Here is a 16604-nt window from a genome sequence, read left to right as displayed (position 1 = left end):
GCATTTCCTGTTGAAGTCGTTGCAGGAGACGGCATGTCGCCAACTGTCTCCTTTAAGAAGGACCCGAATCTCGAAGTTTTGGCAAAGACCTGAACATCAGCACGGACCGATTTACTTCCACTCATTGTTACAACGGCAACCTGAAACCAGGATGAGTCGGACTTGCACAGCAGGGGGCTGCCCTGATCCCCCTGCAAATATAAAAAAAAGAGGATTCATCATCAGTGAGGTCCCGACGCTCCCAATGTGAAAACTCCTGCATTGGTGACAAGGCAAAACGATTTTAGAATCACTGTTAAAAATGGTTACCTCTTGAAGGTCCATGGTATAAGTGCAAATGTTCTCTGAATCAGAAACATCTCCACAACTTGCCACTTGAGTTTCAAGATCTCGAAGGACTGAGCCAGCTTTATTAGTGGATAGAAAAATCACATTTACTCACATGAATAACAACAGTCTTTATGAAATATTTAACTAAGTTATGCCTTGTATATGATAAAGCAACTATTAAAGATCTGTAAGACCAACTGCAATTATACTATTCATAGTAGCAAGAAACAGAAAAGCTTGATAAACCCTTACCTCTGTTCTTACTGCCCTTCTCCCAGCCTGCAACCCAGCACCGACTTCCAATGGGGAAGGTTCTGGAAGCACTAACGTCCATACACACAGGCTGGATGTAATCTTTGAAGCTGACTGGCTTCGTCAGCTGCAGCAGGGCAATATTAAAATCTGTCATTTTGCTCACTGTAATTTTCACAACGCCCAGAGACGTCTCAAACTCTTCAGAGCCGTCCACAAGACGCTGACCAAGAAACACACTCCACTCACTGACATCTGGATTGGAGCTGTCAGGAGGAAAAAGGGCACCTTCTCTATTATTTCACTCCTAAATGCCCTAAATGGATAATTATTGCGAACATACTTTATCTTCCACTTACGTAGAGAAGCACTGGGCAGAAGTGAGAACAAAGTTTTTTGCAATTAGGGTTCCTCCACAAGTGTACACCCCATTTTTGTGGAGACTAACCAACCAAGGCCAGGTCCCTCCAGGTACAACACCACTGTCACCTACAGTTAGACTGTTCATGGGTGCTTTACCACACACTGTACCTATAAAAGAAGAAAAAATTAAGGGAAGCAGACATGAATAATAGATGACATTGAAATTAAACATGAAATTATTGAAACTGTAATAGTTGAAGAATTTAAATAAAATATAATTTTTGAGGACACTTACTTCCAGGACTGGTTAAAATTTGGGTAGTAGTACTTGGTCTTGTTGTTGATGAAGTTGTTGATGACACTGGCAGACCAGGACAGGTGTAGCTGCTGTCAGCATCCAGCCCACTGGAGGTGAACTGGACAAAGCCTGGCTTATCAGAGCAGATGTGGGAGTTGATCCAGGACTGGTAACTGGACACTCTGGAGTAGACTCCCGGCAGATTGGGCCGAGCACAGCCAAAACCAAAACTAACAATTCCAGACTGGACCCAGACGGAGCCCTGCTGGTTCACCATTGGACCTCCTGAGTCACCCTGAGGAGATAGAAAGGAGACGTCAGAGGATTTCAGAAAATACTAAACACATTTACCAACAAGTGACAGATCCAATGAAGCAGCCTACCTGACAAGAGTCTTTGCCTCCTGCCAGAACACCAGCACAGATCATGTTGTCTGTGACTGTACCGACTCCATTGAGACAGTTACACTGTCTGTTTCCCAGAACTGGCACCTCCACTTCTTGAAGGGTTTCAGGGAACGGCAATGACACTGAGAGACCAACGAGAGAAGAGACAATTCACAAATCCAACTACCGTTTGTGAGACATATGGAAAAAATCTATTTGTCAGCAACAAGCAGACTCACCTCCCTCCTCTACTGCGCCCCAACCAGTGACCCAGCTATCAGTACCGTTGTTGAACACACTGTCACTGGCTGCCAGACACACAGGTCTGATGTAGTCTGTGAATTTGACTGGTGAGGAGAGTTTGAGCAGAGCAATGTCATTGTTGCTGGTGTCACTGTCATAGTTTGGATGCAAAATGATTCTGGCAACGGTTCTGGACACTTCGTTGGGGTTGTTGCCCTGTAGGTTCTGACGGCCGAGAGAAATCTGCCATCCTGACGTACTGGTACTAAAGTAAAAATAACAAATATGTGCTGGTTTTAAAGAGAATGTGGCCTCAAAGTGAAACACAAAACTAAAAAACTGAATGTTTTTTCCTCTATTATGTCAGAGTTACCCACCTGAAGAAGCAGTGAGCAGCAGACATCACCCACTCTCTGTTGATGAGGGAACCACCACAAACATGGCTGCCAAATCCCTGCAGACTAACCTGCCAGGGCCAACTTCCAACTGGAGCGTCTTCACCGCCAACTATCTTGGTGTTCAGAGGAGTGATGCCACACACTGCAAACCAAAGCAGATAGATATAGGACCTTAAATCAGCAAAGAAATCTCCAAATACCAACAAACATTTTTAAAGCAAAATGCCAGTGGGACCAGTAGAAATAGATAAAGATTTATTATTTAGTATACAAAAAAAATAAAACTAAAGATTTTGATAATTAGTTTTAGCCCCTATCAATATGGTCTCTACATTTCTGACATTGGAAACTCCTCATGGGAGCAGGAAAAAAAACACTGTTGTCGACAGCACGCCACCACATGCTAACAGGAAATGGCTGAAAACAACATTCATACTGTATCAATTGTTCCCTGGACTGTTGTTTTATTTAAAGAAAACAAGACACAAAATGACATGTGAATTCATTGTTGTAGTCGGAATACTTACATTCAGCACTAGATGTTGTGGATCCTGGTTCTGTAGTTGTAGCTGGTCCTCCAGTACCAGTAGCAGTAGTAGTAGTAGCAGTAATAACAGGAGGTGGCAGACCAGGACAGGTGTAGCTGCTGTCAGCATCCAGCCCACTGGAGGTGAACTGGACAAAGCCTGGCTTATCAGAGCTGATGTGGGAGTTGATCCAGGACTGGTAACTGGACACTCTGGAGTAGACTCCCGGCAGATTGGGCCGAGCACAGCCAAAACCAAAACTAACAATTCCAGACTGGACCCAGACGGAGCCCTGCTGGTTCACCATTGGACCTCCTGAGTCACCCTGAGGAGATAGAAAGGAGACGTCAGAGGATTTCAGAAAATACTAAACACATTTACCAACAAGTGACAGATCCAATGAAGCAGCCTACCTGACAAGAGTCTTTGCCTCCTGCCAGAACACCAGCACAGATCATGTTGTCTGTGACTGTACCGACTCCATTGAGACAGTTACACTGTCTGTTTCCCAGAACTGGCACCTCCACTTCTTGAAGGGTTTCAGGGAACGGCAATGACACTGAGAGACCAACAAGAGAAGAGACAATTCACAAATCCATCTACCGTTTGTGAGACATATGGAAAAAATCTATTTGTCAGCAACAAGCAGACTCACCTCCCTCCTCTACTGCGCCCCAACCAGTGACCCAGCTATCAGTACCGTTGTTGAACACACTGTCACTGGCTGCCAGACACACAGGTCTGATGTAGTCTGTGAATTTGACTGGTGAGGAGAGTTTGAGCAGAGCAATGTCATTGTTGCTGGTGTCCCTGTCATAGTTTGGATGCAAAATGATTCTGGCAACGGTTCTGGACACTTCGTTGGGGTTGTTGCCCTGTAGGTTCTGACGGCCGAGAGAAATCTGCCATCCTGACGTACTGGTACTAAAGTAAAAATAACAAAAATGTGCTGGTTTTAAAGAGAATGTGGCCTCAAAGTGAAACACAAAACTAAAAAACTGAATGTTTTTTCCTCTATTATGTCAGAGTTACCCACCTGAAGAAGCAGTGAGCAGCAGACATCACCCACTCTCTGTTGATGAGGGAACCACCACAAACATGGCTGCCAAATCCCTGCAGACTAACCTGCCAGGGCCAACTTCCAACTGGAGCGTCTTCACCGCCAACTATCTTGGTGTTCAGAGGAGTGATGCCACACACTGCAAACCAAAGCAGATAGATATAGGACCTTAAATCAGCAAAGAAATCTCCAAATACTAACAAACATTTTTAAAGCAAAATGCCAGTGGGACCAGTAGAAATAGATAAAGATTTATTATTTAGTATACAAAAAAATAAAACTAAAGATTTTGATAATTAGTTTTAGCCCCTATCAATATGGTCTCTACATTTCTGACATTGGAAACTCCTCATGGGAGCAGGAAAAAAACACTGTTGTCGACAGCACGCCACCACATGCTGACAGGAAATGGCTGAAAACAACATTCATACTGTATCAATTGTTCCCTGGACTGTCGTTTTATTTAAAGAAAACAAGACACAAAATGACATGTGAATTCATTGTTGTAGTCGGAATACTTACATTCAGCACTAGATGTTGTGGATCCTGGTTCTGTAGTTGTAGCTGGTCCTCCAGTACCAGTAGCAGTAGTAGTAGTAGCAGTAATAACAGGAGGTGGCAGACCAGGACAGGTGTAGCTGCTGTCAGCATCCAGCCCACTGGAGGTGAACTGGACAAAGCCTGGCTTATCACAGCTGATGTGGGAGTTGATCCAGGACTGGTAACTGGACACTCTGGAGTAGACTCCCGGCAGATTGGGCCGAGCACAGCCAAAACCAAAACTAACAATTCCAGACTGGACCCAGACGGAGCCCTGCTGGTTCACCATTGGACCTCCTGAGTCACCCTGAGGAGATAGAAAGGAGACGTCAGAGGATTTCAGAAAATACTAAACACATTTACCAACAAGTGACAGATCCAATGAAGCAGCCTACCTGACAAGAGTCTTTGCCTCCTGCCAGAACACCAGCACAGATCATGTTGTCTGTGACTGTACCGACTCCATTGAGACAGTTACACTGTCTGTTTCCCAGAACTGGCACCTCCACTTCTTGAAGGGTTTCAGGGAACGGCAATGACACTGAGAGACCAACAAGAGAAGAGACAATTCACAAATCCAACTACCGTTTGTGAGACATTTGGAAAAAATCTATTTGTCAGCAACAAGCAGACTCACCTCTCTCCTCTACTGCGCCCCAACCAGTGACCCAGCTATCAGTACCGTTGTTGAACACACTGTCACTGGCTGCCAGACACACAGGTCTGATGTAGTCTGTGAATTTGACTGGTGAGGAGAGTTTGAGCAGAGCAATGTCATTGTTGCTGGTGTCCCTGTCATAGTTTGGATGCAAAATGATTCTGGCAACGGTTCTGGACACTTCGTTGGGGTTGTTGCCCTGTAGGTTCTGACGGCCGAGAGAAATCTGCCATCCTGACGTACTGGTACTAAAGTAAAAATAACAAAAATGTGCTGGTTTTAAAGAGAATGTGGCCTCAAAGTGAAACACAAAACTAAAAAACTGAATGTTTTTTCCTCTATTATGTCAGAGTTACCCACCTGAAGAAGCAGTGAGCAGCAGACATCACCCACTCTCTGTTGATGAGGGAACCACCACAAACATGGCTGCCAAATCCCTGCAGACTAACCTGCCAGGGCCAACTTCCAACTGGAGCGTCTTCACCGCCAACTATCTTGGTGTTCAGAGGAGTGATGCCACACACTGCAAACCAAAGCAGATAGATATAGGACCTTAAATCAGCAAAGAAATCTCCAAATACTAACAAACATTTTTAAAGCAAAATGCCAGTGGGACCAGTAGAAATAGATAAAGATTTATTATTTAGTATACAAAAAAATAAAACTAAAGATTTTGATAATTAGTTTTAGCCCCTATCAATATGGTCTCTACATTTCTGACATTGGAAACTCCTCATGGGAGCAGGAAAAAAAACACTGTTGTCGACAGCACGCCACCACATGCTGACAGGAAATGGCTGAAAACAACATTCATACTGTATCAATTGTTCCCTGGACTGTCGTTTTATTTAAAGAAAACAAGACACAAAATGACATGTGAATTCATTGTTGTAGTCGGAATACTTACATTCAGCACTAGATGTTGTGGATCCTGGTTCTGTAGTTGTAGCTGGTCCTCCAGTACCAGTAGCAGTAGTAGTAGTAGCAGTAATAACAGGAGGTGGCAGACCAGGACAGGTGTAGCTGCTGTCAGCATCCAGCCCACTGGAGGTGAACTGGACAAAGCCTGGCTTATCAGAGCTGATGTGGGAGTTGATCCAGGACTGGTAACTGGACACTCTGGAGTAGACTCCCGGCAGATTGGGCCGAGCACAGCCAAAACCAAAACTAACAATTCCAGACTGGACCCAGACGGAGCCCTGCTGGTTCACCATTGGACCTCCTGAGTCACCCTGAGGAGATAGAAAGGAGACGTCAGAGGATTTCAGAAAATACTAAACACATTTACCAACAAGTGACAGATCCAATGAAGCAGCCTACCTGACAAGAGTCTTTGCCTCCTGCCAGAACACCAGCACAGATCATGTTGTCTGTGACTGTACCGACTCCATTGAGACAGTTACACTGTCTGTTTCCCAGAACTGGCACCTCCACTTCTTGAAGGGTTTCAGGGAACGGCAATGACACTGAGAGACCAACAAGAGAAGAGACAATTCACAAATCCATCTACCGTTTGTGAGACATATGGAAAAAATCTATTTGTCAGCAACAAGCAGACTCACCTCCCTCCTCTACTGCGCCCCAACCAGTGACCCAGCTATCAGTACCGTTGTTGAACACACTGTCACTGGCTGCCAGACACACAGGTCTGATGTAGTCTGTGAATTTGACTGGTGAGGAGAGTTTGAGCAGAGCAATGTCATTGTTGCTGGTGTCCCTGTCATAGTTTGGATGCAAAATGATTCTGGCAACGGTTCTGGACACTTCGTTGGGGTTGTTGCCCTGTAGGTTCTGACGGCCGAGAGAAATCTGCCATCCTGACGTACTGGTACTAAAGTAAAAATAACAAAAATGTGCTGGTTTTAAAGAGAATGTGGCCTCAAAGTGAAACACAAAACTAAAAAACTGAATGTTTTTTCCTCTATTATGTCAGAGTTACCCACCTGAAGAAGCAGTGAGCAGCAGACATCACCCACTCTCTGTTGATGAGGGAACCACCACAAACATGGCTGCCAAATCCCTGCAGACTAACCTGCCAGGGCCAACTTCCAACTGGAGCGTCTTCACCGCCAACTATCTTGGTGTTCAGAGGAGTGATGCCACACACTGCAAACCAAAGCAGATAGATATAGGACCTTAAATCAGCAAAGAAATCTCCAAATACTAACAAACATTTTTAAAGCAAAATGCCAGTGGGACCAGTAGAAATAGATAAAGATTTATTATTTAGTATACAAAAAAATAAAACTAAAGATTTTGATAATTAGTTTTAGCCCCTATCAATATGGTCTCTACATTTCTGACATTGGAAACTCCTCATGGGAGCAGGAAAAAAAACACTGTTGTCGACAGCACGCCACCACATGCTGACAGGAAATGGCTGAAAACAACATTCATACTGTATCAATTGTTCCCTGGACTGTCGTTTTATTTAAAGAAAACAAGACACAAAATGACATGTGAATTCATTGTTGTAGTCGGAATACTTACATTCAGCACTAGATGTTGTGGATCCTGGTTCTGCAGTTGTAGCTGGTCCTCCAGTACCAGTAGCAGTAGTAGTAGTAGCAGTAATAACAGGAGGTGGCAGACCAGGACAGGTGTAGCTGCTGTCAGCATCCAGCCCACTGGAGGTGAACTGGACAAAGCCTGGCTTATCAGAGCTGATGTGGGAGTTGATCCAGGACTGGTAACTGGACACTCTGGAGTAGACTCCCGGCAGATTGGGCCGAGCACAGCCAAAACCAAAACTAACAATTCCAGACTGGACCCAGACGGAGCCCTGCTGGTTCACCATTGGACCTCCTGAGTCACCCTGAGGAGATAGAAAGGAGACGTCAGAGGATTTCAGAAAATACTAAACACATTTACCAACAAGTGACAGATCCAATGAAGCAGCCTACCTGACAAGAGTCTTTGCCTCCTGCCAGAACACCAGCACAGATCATGTTGTCTGTGACTGTACCGACTCCATTGAGACAGTTACACTGTCTGTTTCCCAGAACTGGCACCTCCACTTCTTGAAGGGTTTCAGGGAACGGCAATGACACTGAGAGACCAACAAGAGAAGAGACAATTCACAAATCCATCTACCGTTTGTGAGACATATGGAAAAAATCTATTTGTCAGCAACAAGCAGACTCACCTCCCTCCTCTACTGCGCCCCAACCAGTGACCCAGCTATCAGTACCGTTGTTGAACACACTGTCACTGGCTGCCAGACACACAGGTCTGATGTAGTCTGTGAATTTGACTGGTGAGGAGAGTTTGAGCAGAGCAATGTCATTGTTGCTGGTGTCCCTGTCATAGTTTGGATGCAAAATGATTCTGGCAACGGTTCTGGACACTTCGTTGGGGTTGTTGCCCTGTAGGTTCTGACGGCCGAGAGAAATCTGCCATCCTGACGTACTGGTACTAAAGTAAAAATAACAAAAATGTGCTGGTTTTAAAGAGAATGTGGCCTCAAAGTGAAACACAAAACTAAAAAACTGAATGTTTTTTCCTCTATTATGTCAGAGTTACCCACCTGAAGAAGCAGTGAGCAGCAGACATCACCCACTCTCTGTTGATGAGGGAACCACCACAAACATGGCTGCCAAATCCCTGCAGACTAACCTGCCAGGGCCAACTTCCAACTGGAGCGTCTTCACCGCCAACTATCTTGGTGTTCAGAGGAGTGATGCCACACACTGCAAACCAAAGCAGATAGATATAGGACCTTAAATCAGCAAAGAAATCTCCAAATACTAACAAACATTTTTAAAGCAAAATGCCAGTGGGACCAGTAGAAATAGATAAAGATTTATTATTTAGTATACAAAAAAATAAAACTAAAGATTTTGATAATTAGTTTTAGCCCCTATTATGACATTTTGGAAACTCCTCATGGGAGCAGGAAAAAAAACACTGTTGTCGACAGCACGCCACCACATGCTAACAGGAAATGGCTGAAAACAACATTCATACTGTATCAATTGTTCCCTGGACTGTCGTTTTATTTAAAGAAAACAAGACACAAAATGACATGTGAATTCATTGTTGCAGTCGGAATACTTACATTCAGCACTAGATGTTGTGGATCCTGGTTCTGCAGTTGTAGCTGGTCCTCCAGTACCAGTAGCAGTAGTAGTAGTAGCAGTAATAACAGGAGGTGGCAGACCAGGACAGGTGTAGCTGCTGTCAGCATCCAGCCCACTGGAGGTGAACTGGACAAAGCCTGGCTTATCAGAGCTGATGTGGGAGTTGATCCAGGACTGGTAACTGGACACTCTGGAGTAGACTCCCGGCAGATTGGGCCGAGCACAGCCAAAACCAAAACTAACAATTCCAGACTGGACCCAGACGGAGCCCTGCTGGTTCACCATTGGACCTCCTGAGTCACCCTGAGGAGATAGAAAGGAGACGTCAGAGGATTTCAGAAAATACTAAACACATTTACCAACAAGTGACAGATCCAATGAAGCAGCCTACCTGACAAGAGTCTTTGCCTCCTGCCAGAACACCAGCACAGATCATGTTGTCTGTGACTGTACCGACTCCATTGAGACAGTTACACTGTCTGTTTCCCAGAACTGGCACCTCCACTTCTTGAAGGGTTTCAGGGAACGGCAATGACACTGAGAGACCAACAAGAGAAGAGACAATTCACAAATCCATCTACCGTTTGTGAGACATATGGAAAAAATCTATTTGTCAGCAACAAGCAGACTCACCTCCCTCCTCTACTGCGCCCCAACCAGTGACCCAGCTATCAGTACCGTTGTTGAACACACTGTCACTGGCTGCCAGACACACAGGTCTGATGTAGTCTGTGAATTTGACTGGTGAGGAGAGTTTGAGCAGAGCAATGTCATTGTTGCTGGTGTCACTGTCATAGTTTGGATGCAAAATGATTCTGGCAACGGTTCTGGACACTTCGTTGGGGTTGTTGCCCTGTAGGTTCTGACGGCCGAGAGAAATCTGCCATCCTGACGTACTGGTACTAAAGTAAAAATAACAAAAATGTGCTGGTTTTAAAGAGAATGTGGCCTCAAAGTGAAACACAAAACTAAAAAACTGAATGTTTTTTCCTCTATTATGTCAGAGTTACCCACCTGAAGAAGCAGTGAGCAGCAGACATCACCCACTCTCTGTTGATGAGGGAACCACCACAAACATGGCTGCCAAATCCCTGCAGACTAACCTGCCAGGGCCAACTTCCAACTGGAGCGTCTTCACCGCCAACTATCTTGGTGTTCAGAGGAGTGATGCCACACACTGCAAACCAAAGCAGATAGATATAGGACCTTAAATCAGCAAAGAAATCTCCAAATACTAACAAACATTTTTAAAGCAAAATGCCAGTGGGACCAGTAGAAATAGATAAAGATTTATTATTTAGTATACAAAAAAATAAAACTAAAGATTTTGATAATTAGTTTTAGCCCCTATCAATATGGTCTCTACATTTCTGACATTGGAAACTCCTCATGGGAGCAGGAAAAAAAACACTGTTGTCGACAGCACGCCACCACATGCTAACAGGAAATGGCTGAAAACAACATTCATACTGTATCAATTGTTCCCTGGACTGTCGTTTTATTTAAAGAAAACAAGACACAAAATGACATGTGAATTCATTGTTGCAGTCGGAATACTTACATTCAGCACTAGATGTTGTGGATCCTGGTTCTGCAGTTGTAGCTGGTCCTCCAGTACCAGTAGCAGTAGTAGTAGTAGCAGTAATAACAGGAGGTGGCAGACCAGGACAGGTGTAGCTGCTGTCAGCATCCAGCCCACTGGAGGTGAACTGGACAAAGCCTGGCTTATCAGAGCTGATGTGGGAGTTGATCCAGGACTGGTAACTGGACACTCTGGAGTAGACTCCCGGCAGATTGGGCCGAGCACAGCCAAAACCAAAACTAACAATTCCAGACTGGACCCAGACGGAGCCCTGCTGGTTCACCATTGGACCTCCTGAGTCACCCTGAGGAGATAGAAAGGAGACGTCAGAGGATTTCAGAAAATACTAAACACATTTACCAACAAGTGACAGATCCAATGAAGCAGCCTACCTGACAAGAGTCTTTGCCTCCTGCCAGAACACCAGCACAGATCATGTTGTCTGTGACTGTACCGACTCCATTGAGACAGTTACACTGTCTGTTTCCCAGAACTGGCACCTCCACTTCTTGAAGGGTTTCAGGGAACGGCAATGACACTGAGAGACCAACAAGAGAAGAGACAATTCACAAATCCATCTACCGTTTGTGAGACATATGGAAAAAATCTATTTGTCAGCAACAAGCAGACTCACCTCCCTCCTCTACTGCGCCCCAACCAGTGACCCAGCTATCAGTACCGTTGTTGACAACACACTGTCACTGGCTGCCAGACACACAGGTCTGATGTAGTCTGTGAATTTGACTGGTGAGGAGAGTTTGAGCAGAGCAATGTCATTGTTGCTGGTGTCACTGTCATAGTTTGGATGCAAAATGATTCTGGCAACGGTTCTGGACACTTCGTTGGGGTTGTTGCCCTGTAGGTTCTGACGGCCGAGAGAAATCTGCCATCCTGACGTACTGGTACTAAAGTAAAAATAACAAAAATGTGCTGGTTTTAAAGAGAATGTGGCCTCAAAGTGAAACACAAAACTAAAAAACTGAATGTTTTTTCCTCTATTATGTCAGAGTTACCCACCTGAAGAAGCAGTGAGCAGCAGACATCACCCACTCTCTGTTGATGAGGGAACCACCACAAACATGGCTGCCAAATCCCTGCAGACTAACCTGCCAGGGCCAACTTCCAACTGGAGCGTCTTCACCGCCAACTATCTTGGTGTTCAGAGGAGTGATGCCACACACTGCAAACCAAAGCAGATAGATATAGGACCTTAAATCAGCAAAGAAATCTCCAAATACTAACAAACATTTTTAAAGCAAAATGCCAGTGGGACCAGTAGAAATAGATAAAGATTTATTATTTAGTATACAAAAAAATAAAACTAAAGATTTTGATAATTAGTTTTAGCCCCTATCAATATGGTCTCTACATTTCTGACATTGGAAACTCCTCATGGGAGCAGGAAAAAAAACACTGTTGTCGACAGCACGCCACCACATGCTAACAGGAAATGGCTGAAAACAACATTCATACTGTATCAATTGTTCCCTGGACTGTCGTTTTATTTAAAGAAAACAAGACACAAAATGACATGTGAATTCATTGTTGCAGTCGGAATACTTACATTCAGCACTAGATGTTGTGGATCCTGGTTCTGCAGTTGTAGCTGGTCCTCCAGTACCAGTAGCAGTAGTAGTAGTAGCAGTAATAACAGGAGGTGGCAGACCAGGACAGGTGTAGCTGCTGTCAGCATCCAGCCCACTGGAGGTGAACTGGACAAAGCCTGGCTTATCAGAGCTGATGTGGGAGTTGATCCAGGACTGGTAACTGGACACTCTGGAGTAGACTCCCGGCAGATTGGGCCGAGCACAGCCAAAACCAAAACTAACAATTCCAGACTGGACCCAGACGGAGCCCTGCTGGTTCACCATTGGACCTCCTGAGTCACCCTGAGGAGATAGAAAGGAGACGTCAGAGGATTTCAGAAAATACTAAACACATTTACCAACAAGTGACAGATCCAATGAAGCAGCCTACCTGACAAGAGTCTTTGCCTCCTGCCAGAACACCAGCACAGATCATGTTGTCTGTGACTGTACCGACTCCATTGAGACAGTTACACTGTCTGTTTCCCAGAACTGGCACCTCCACTTCTTGAAGGGTTTCAGGGAACGGCAATGACACTGAGAGACCAACAAGAGAAGAGACAATTCACAAATCCATCTACCGTTTGTGAGACATATGGAAAAATCTATTTGTCAGCAACAAGCAGACTCACCTCCCTCCTCTACTGCGCCCCAACCAGTGACCCAGCTATCAGTACCGTTGTTGAACACACTGTCACTGGCTGCCAGACACACAGGTCTGATGTAGTCTGTGAATTTGACTGGTGAGGAGAGTTTGAGCAGAGCAATGTCATTGTTGCTGGTGTCACTGTCATAGTTTGGATGCAAAATGATTCTGGCAACGGTTCTGGACACTTCGTTGGGGTTGTTGCCCTGTAGGTTCTGACGGCCGAGAGAAATCTGCCATCCTGACGTACTGGTACTAAAGTAAAAATAACAAAAATGTGCTGGTTTTAAAGAGAATGTGGCCTCAAAGTGAAACACAAAACTAAAAAACTGAATGTTTTTTCCTCTATTATGTCAGAGTTACCCACCTGAAGAAGCAGTGAGCAGCAGACATCACCCACTCTCTGTTGATGAGGGAACCACCACAAACATGGCTGCCAAATCCCTGCAGACTAACCTGCCAGGGCCAACTTCCAACTGGAGCGTCTTCACCGCCAACTATCTTGGTGTTGAGAGGAGTGATGCCACACACTGCAAACCAAAGCAGATAGATATAGGACCTTAAATCAGCAAAGAAATCTCCAAATACTAACAAACATTTTTAAAGCAAAATGCCAGTGGGACCAGTATAAATAGATAAAGATTTATTATTTAATATACAAAAAAATGAAACTAAAGATTTTGATAATTAGTTTTAGCCCCTATCAATATGGTCTCTACATTTCTGACATTGGAAACTCCTCATGGGAGCAGGAAAAAAAACACTGTTGTCGACAGCACGCCACCACATGCTAACAGGAAATGGCTGAAAACAACATTCATACTGTATCAATTGTTCCCTGGACTGTCGTTTTATTTAAAGAAAACAAGACACAAAATGACATGTGAATTCATTGTTGCAGTCGGAATACTTACATTCAGCACTAGATGTTGTGGATCCTGGTTCTGCAGTTGTAGCTGGTCCTCCAGTACAAGTAGCAGTAGTAGTAGTAGCAGTAATAACAGGAGGTGGCAGACCAGGACAGGTGTAGCTGCTGTCAGCATCCAGCCCACTGGAGGTGAACTGGACAAAGCCTGGCTTATCAGAGCTGATGTGGGAGTTGATCCAGGACTGGTAACTGGACACTCTGGAGTAGACTCCCGGCAGATTGGGCCGAGCACAGCCAAAACCAAAACTAACAATTCCAGACTGGACCCAGACGGAGCCCTGCTGGTTCACCATTGGACCTCCTGAGTCACCCTGAGGAGATAGAAAGGAGACGTCAGAGGATTTCAGAAAATACTAAACACATTTACCAACAAGTGACAGATCCAATGAAGCAGCCTACCTGACAAGAGTCTTTGCCTCCTGCCAGAACACCAGCACAGATCATGTTGTCTGTGACTGTACCGACTCCATTGAGACAGTTACACTGTCTGTTTCCCAGAACTGGCACCTCCACTTCTTGAAGGGTTTCAGGGAACGGCAATGACACTGAGAGACCAACAAGAGAAGAGACAATTCACAAATCCATCTACCGTTTGTGAGACATATGGAAAAAATCTATTTGTCAGCAACAAGCAGACTCACCTCCCTCCTCTACTGCGCCCCAACCAGTGACCCAGCTATCAGTACCGTTGTTGAACACACTGTCACTGGCTGCCAGACACACAGGTCTGATGTAGTCTGTGAATTTGACTGGTGAGGAGAGTTTGAGCAGAGCAATGTCATTGTTGCTGGTGTCACTGTCATAGTTTGGATGCAAAATGATTCTGGCAACGGTTCTGGACACTTCGTTGGGGTTGTTGCCCTGTAGGTTCTGACGGCCGAGAGAAATCTGCCATCCTGACGTACTGGTACTGAAGTAAAAATAACAAATATGTGCTGGTTTTAAAGAGAATGTGGCCTCAAAGTGAAATACAAAACTAAAAAACTGAATGTTTTTTCCTCTATTATGTCAGAGTTACCCACCTGAAGAAGCAGTGAGCAGCAGACATCACCCACTCTCTGTTGATGAGGGAACCACCACAAACATGGCTGCCAAATCCCTGCAGACTAACCTGCCAGGGCCAACTTCCAACTGGAGCGTCTTCACCTCCAACTATCCTGGTGTTGAGTTGAACAGTGCCACATACTGGAAAACAGATCAGTAAAGACAGACTTCAGGCGCTAAGTCAGACAAGAAACTATAATTAAATTATTTAAATTTTGGCATTATAGTTATGACTTTGATACAATATGCTTTTAAAGTTAATTAATCCATTTTAGCTGAACATTAAAACTCCATTTCTAAAACCTAGATGCAATATGTAATCTACATATTAAATCTTTGCAACTCACCATCAAGCTGAGCATGTGATTCTGGGAAAGAGACACGACATCTGGGTTAGTTATATCAATATGAATTTCCATGCAAACACACCAAAAGAATAGAAACAGCCTAGATTTTTTTCACCTTGTTGCACAAAAACAAATACATCTCCGTTATAAAGACATTAGTTGTAAGACTTCATGTAATCATGTGCTAATGCTTTGGAGATCATTCATTTATTATCCTCAAGAATACATTTCTGTTAACGGGATTTTAAATCCCATTGGCTGTTCTTAAGTAAAGAATGTTTATATTTATAGTTTTTTGTTTTTTTTATGAATACTTTTTTAAGATAAAACCATGGAGTCAGCTGTTATAAAAGTCAGTAAAATGATTAAGGAAGGGTGACAGGTTTTTCACATTCTAATCAAACAGCAACAGGTTTTCAGTCATATGCATTAATATATTTTTAAATGAAGCTTAGCGAATGTTCAGTCAGGAAGACTAGCTTTACACACCTGTTCATTCATAGACTCATTCACTCTGTCCCCGTGAATACTCTATCAGGTGATTGGGGGGCGTTCACATAAAATTAACCAACCAGTTTCGGCCACGGTTTCCTTTAGCCAATCACATCGTTGCTGTCAAACTTTAAAAAGATGCTCTCTGCTGTGGTCAGTTGTCATTTCAGCATATTTCAGACGTGACCCTCCTCCACCCCAGTCACCGCCAGTCGTGAGCACAGGCATGATTAGGATTGCAGGAAGTCCCTTAATCATCATCACCACCACCAGTGTCTGGACTCCAGGGGGGATTGTGCTTTGCTGATTTCAGTGTTGGGCCTCTCTGATATACGGCTTGGCCATGGAGTCCAATAGCCAAAGACTTTGTACTATTCATTCTTATGCATGTGTAAGAAATTATTGTTAAATTTTATTGAAGTCTCTCCTGATTGAAATGTCTTTACTTAAGGTCTCTTGCACCATTTAAAATGTTACAAATGCCTTTTGGTCTCAAAGGTTAGTCGTTGTGTATTGGAAGTATGTATGTTGTATATTTTCTTGATGAACATTAGAGATAAAAAGACAAAACGTGAAAATATTTTTTCTAAATAAATAAGGCCCCTAGTTACAACTCTATCTTGCATTACATACAACTTATATTTTTAAAGCTATAACATGATAATCTAAAGAATCAATTAATTATCTCATAATTTATACAGTGTGTCTGTTTATTTAAAGTCCTGCGGCCAGTGTGCCTCATCAGAATCAATCCTAGGACTTTACATCCTCAACAGCATTCAATTTTGATTATATTATATTTCTACTATATTTTTTCATCATTATGTTCATCTAGCTATTTTCTG

The 16604-nt window shown here is 43.8% G+C and overlaps 1 protein-coding gene across 1 annotated transcript; it reads right to left on the bottom strand.

The window, feature by feature from the left end:
- Positions 1-35: 35 nt before the first annotated feature.
- Positions 36-15009, bottom strand: LOC129091022 (uncharacterized). The gene is given in 40 exon segments (XM_054598439.1): positions 36-407; positions 583-848; positions 942-1113; positions 1241-1538; positions 1627-1772; positions 1869-2137; positions 2250-2412; positions 2798-3122; positions 3211-3356; positions 3453-3721; positions 3834-3996; positions 4380-4704; positions 4793-4938; positions 5035-5303; positions 5416-5578; positions 5963-6287; positions 6376-6521; positions 6618-6886; positions 6999-7161; positions 7546-7870; positions 7959-8104; positions 8201-8469; positions 8582-8744; positions 9113-9437; positions 9526-9671; positions 9768-10036; positions 10149-10311; positions 10696-11020; positions 11109-11254; positions 11351-11402; positions 11405-11621; positions 11734-11896; positions 12281-12605; positions 12694-12839; positions 12935-13203; positions 13316-13478; positions 13863-14187; positions 14276-14421; positions 14518-14786; positions 14899-15009. Coding segments are annotated over 40 exon segments (8697 nt in total). The 5' UTR covers positions 14925-15009; the 3' UTR covers positions 36-111.
- Positions 15010-16604: the final 1595 nt, after the last annotated feature.

Source organism: Anoplopoma fimbria, chromosome 5 (assembly GCF_027596085.1).
Source record: "Anoplopoma fimbria isolate UVic2021 breed Golden Eagle Sablefish chromosome 5, Afim_UVic_2022, whole genome shotgun sequence".
NCBI lineage: Eukaryota > Metazoa > Chordata > Actinopteri > Perciformes > Anoplopomatidae > Anoplopoma > Anoplopoma fimbria.
This window is presented reverse-complemented; position numbering and strand designations above follow the sequence as displayed.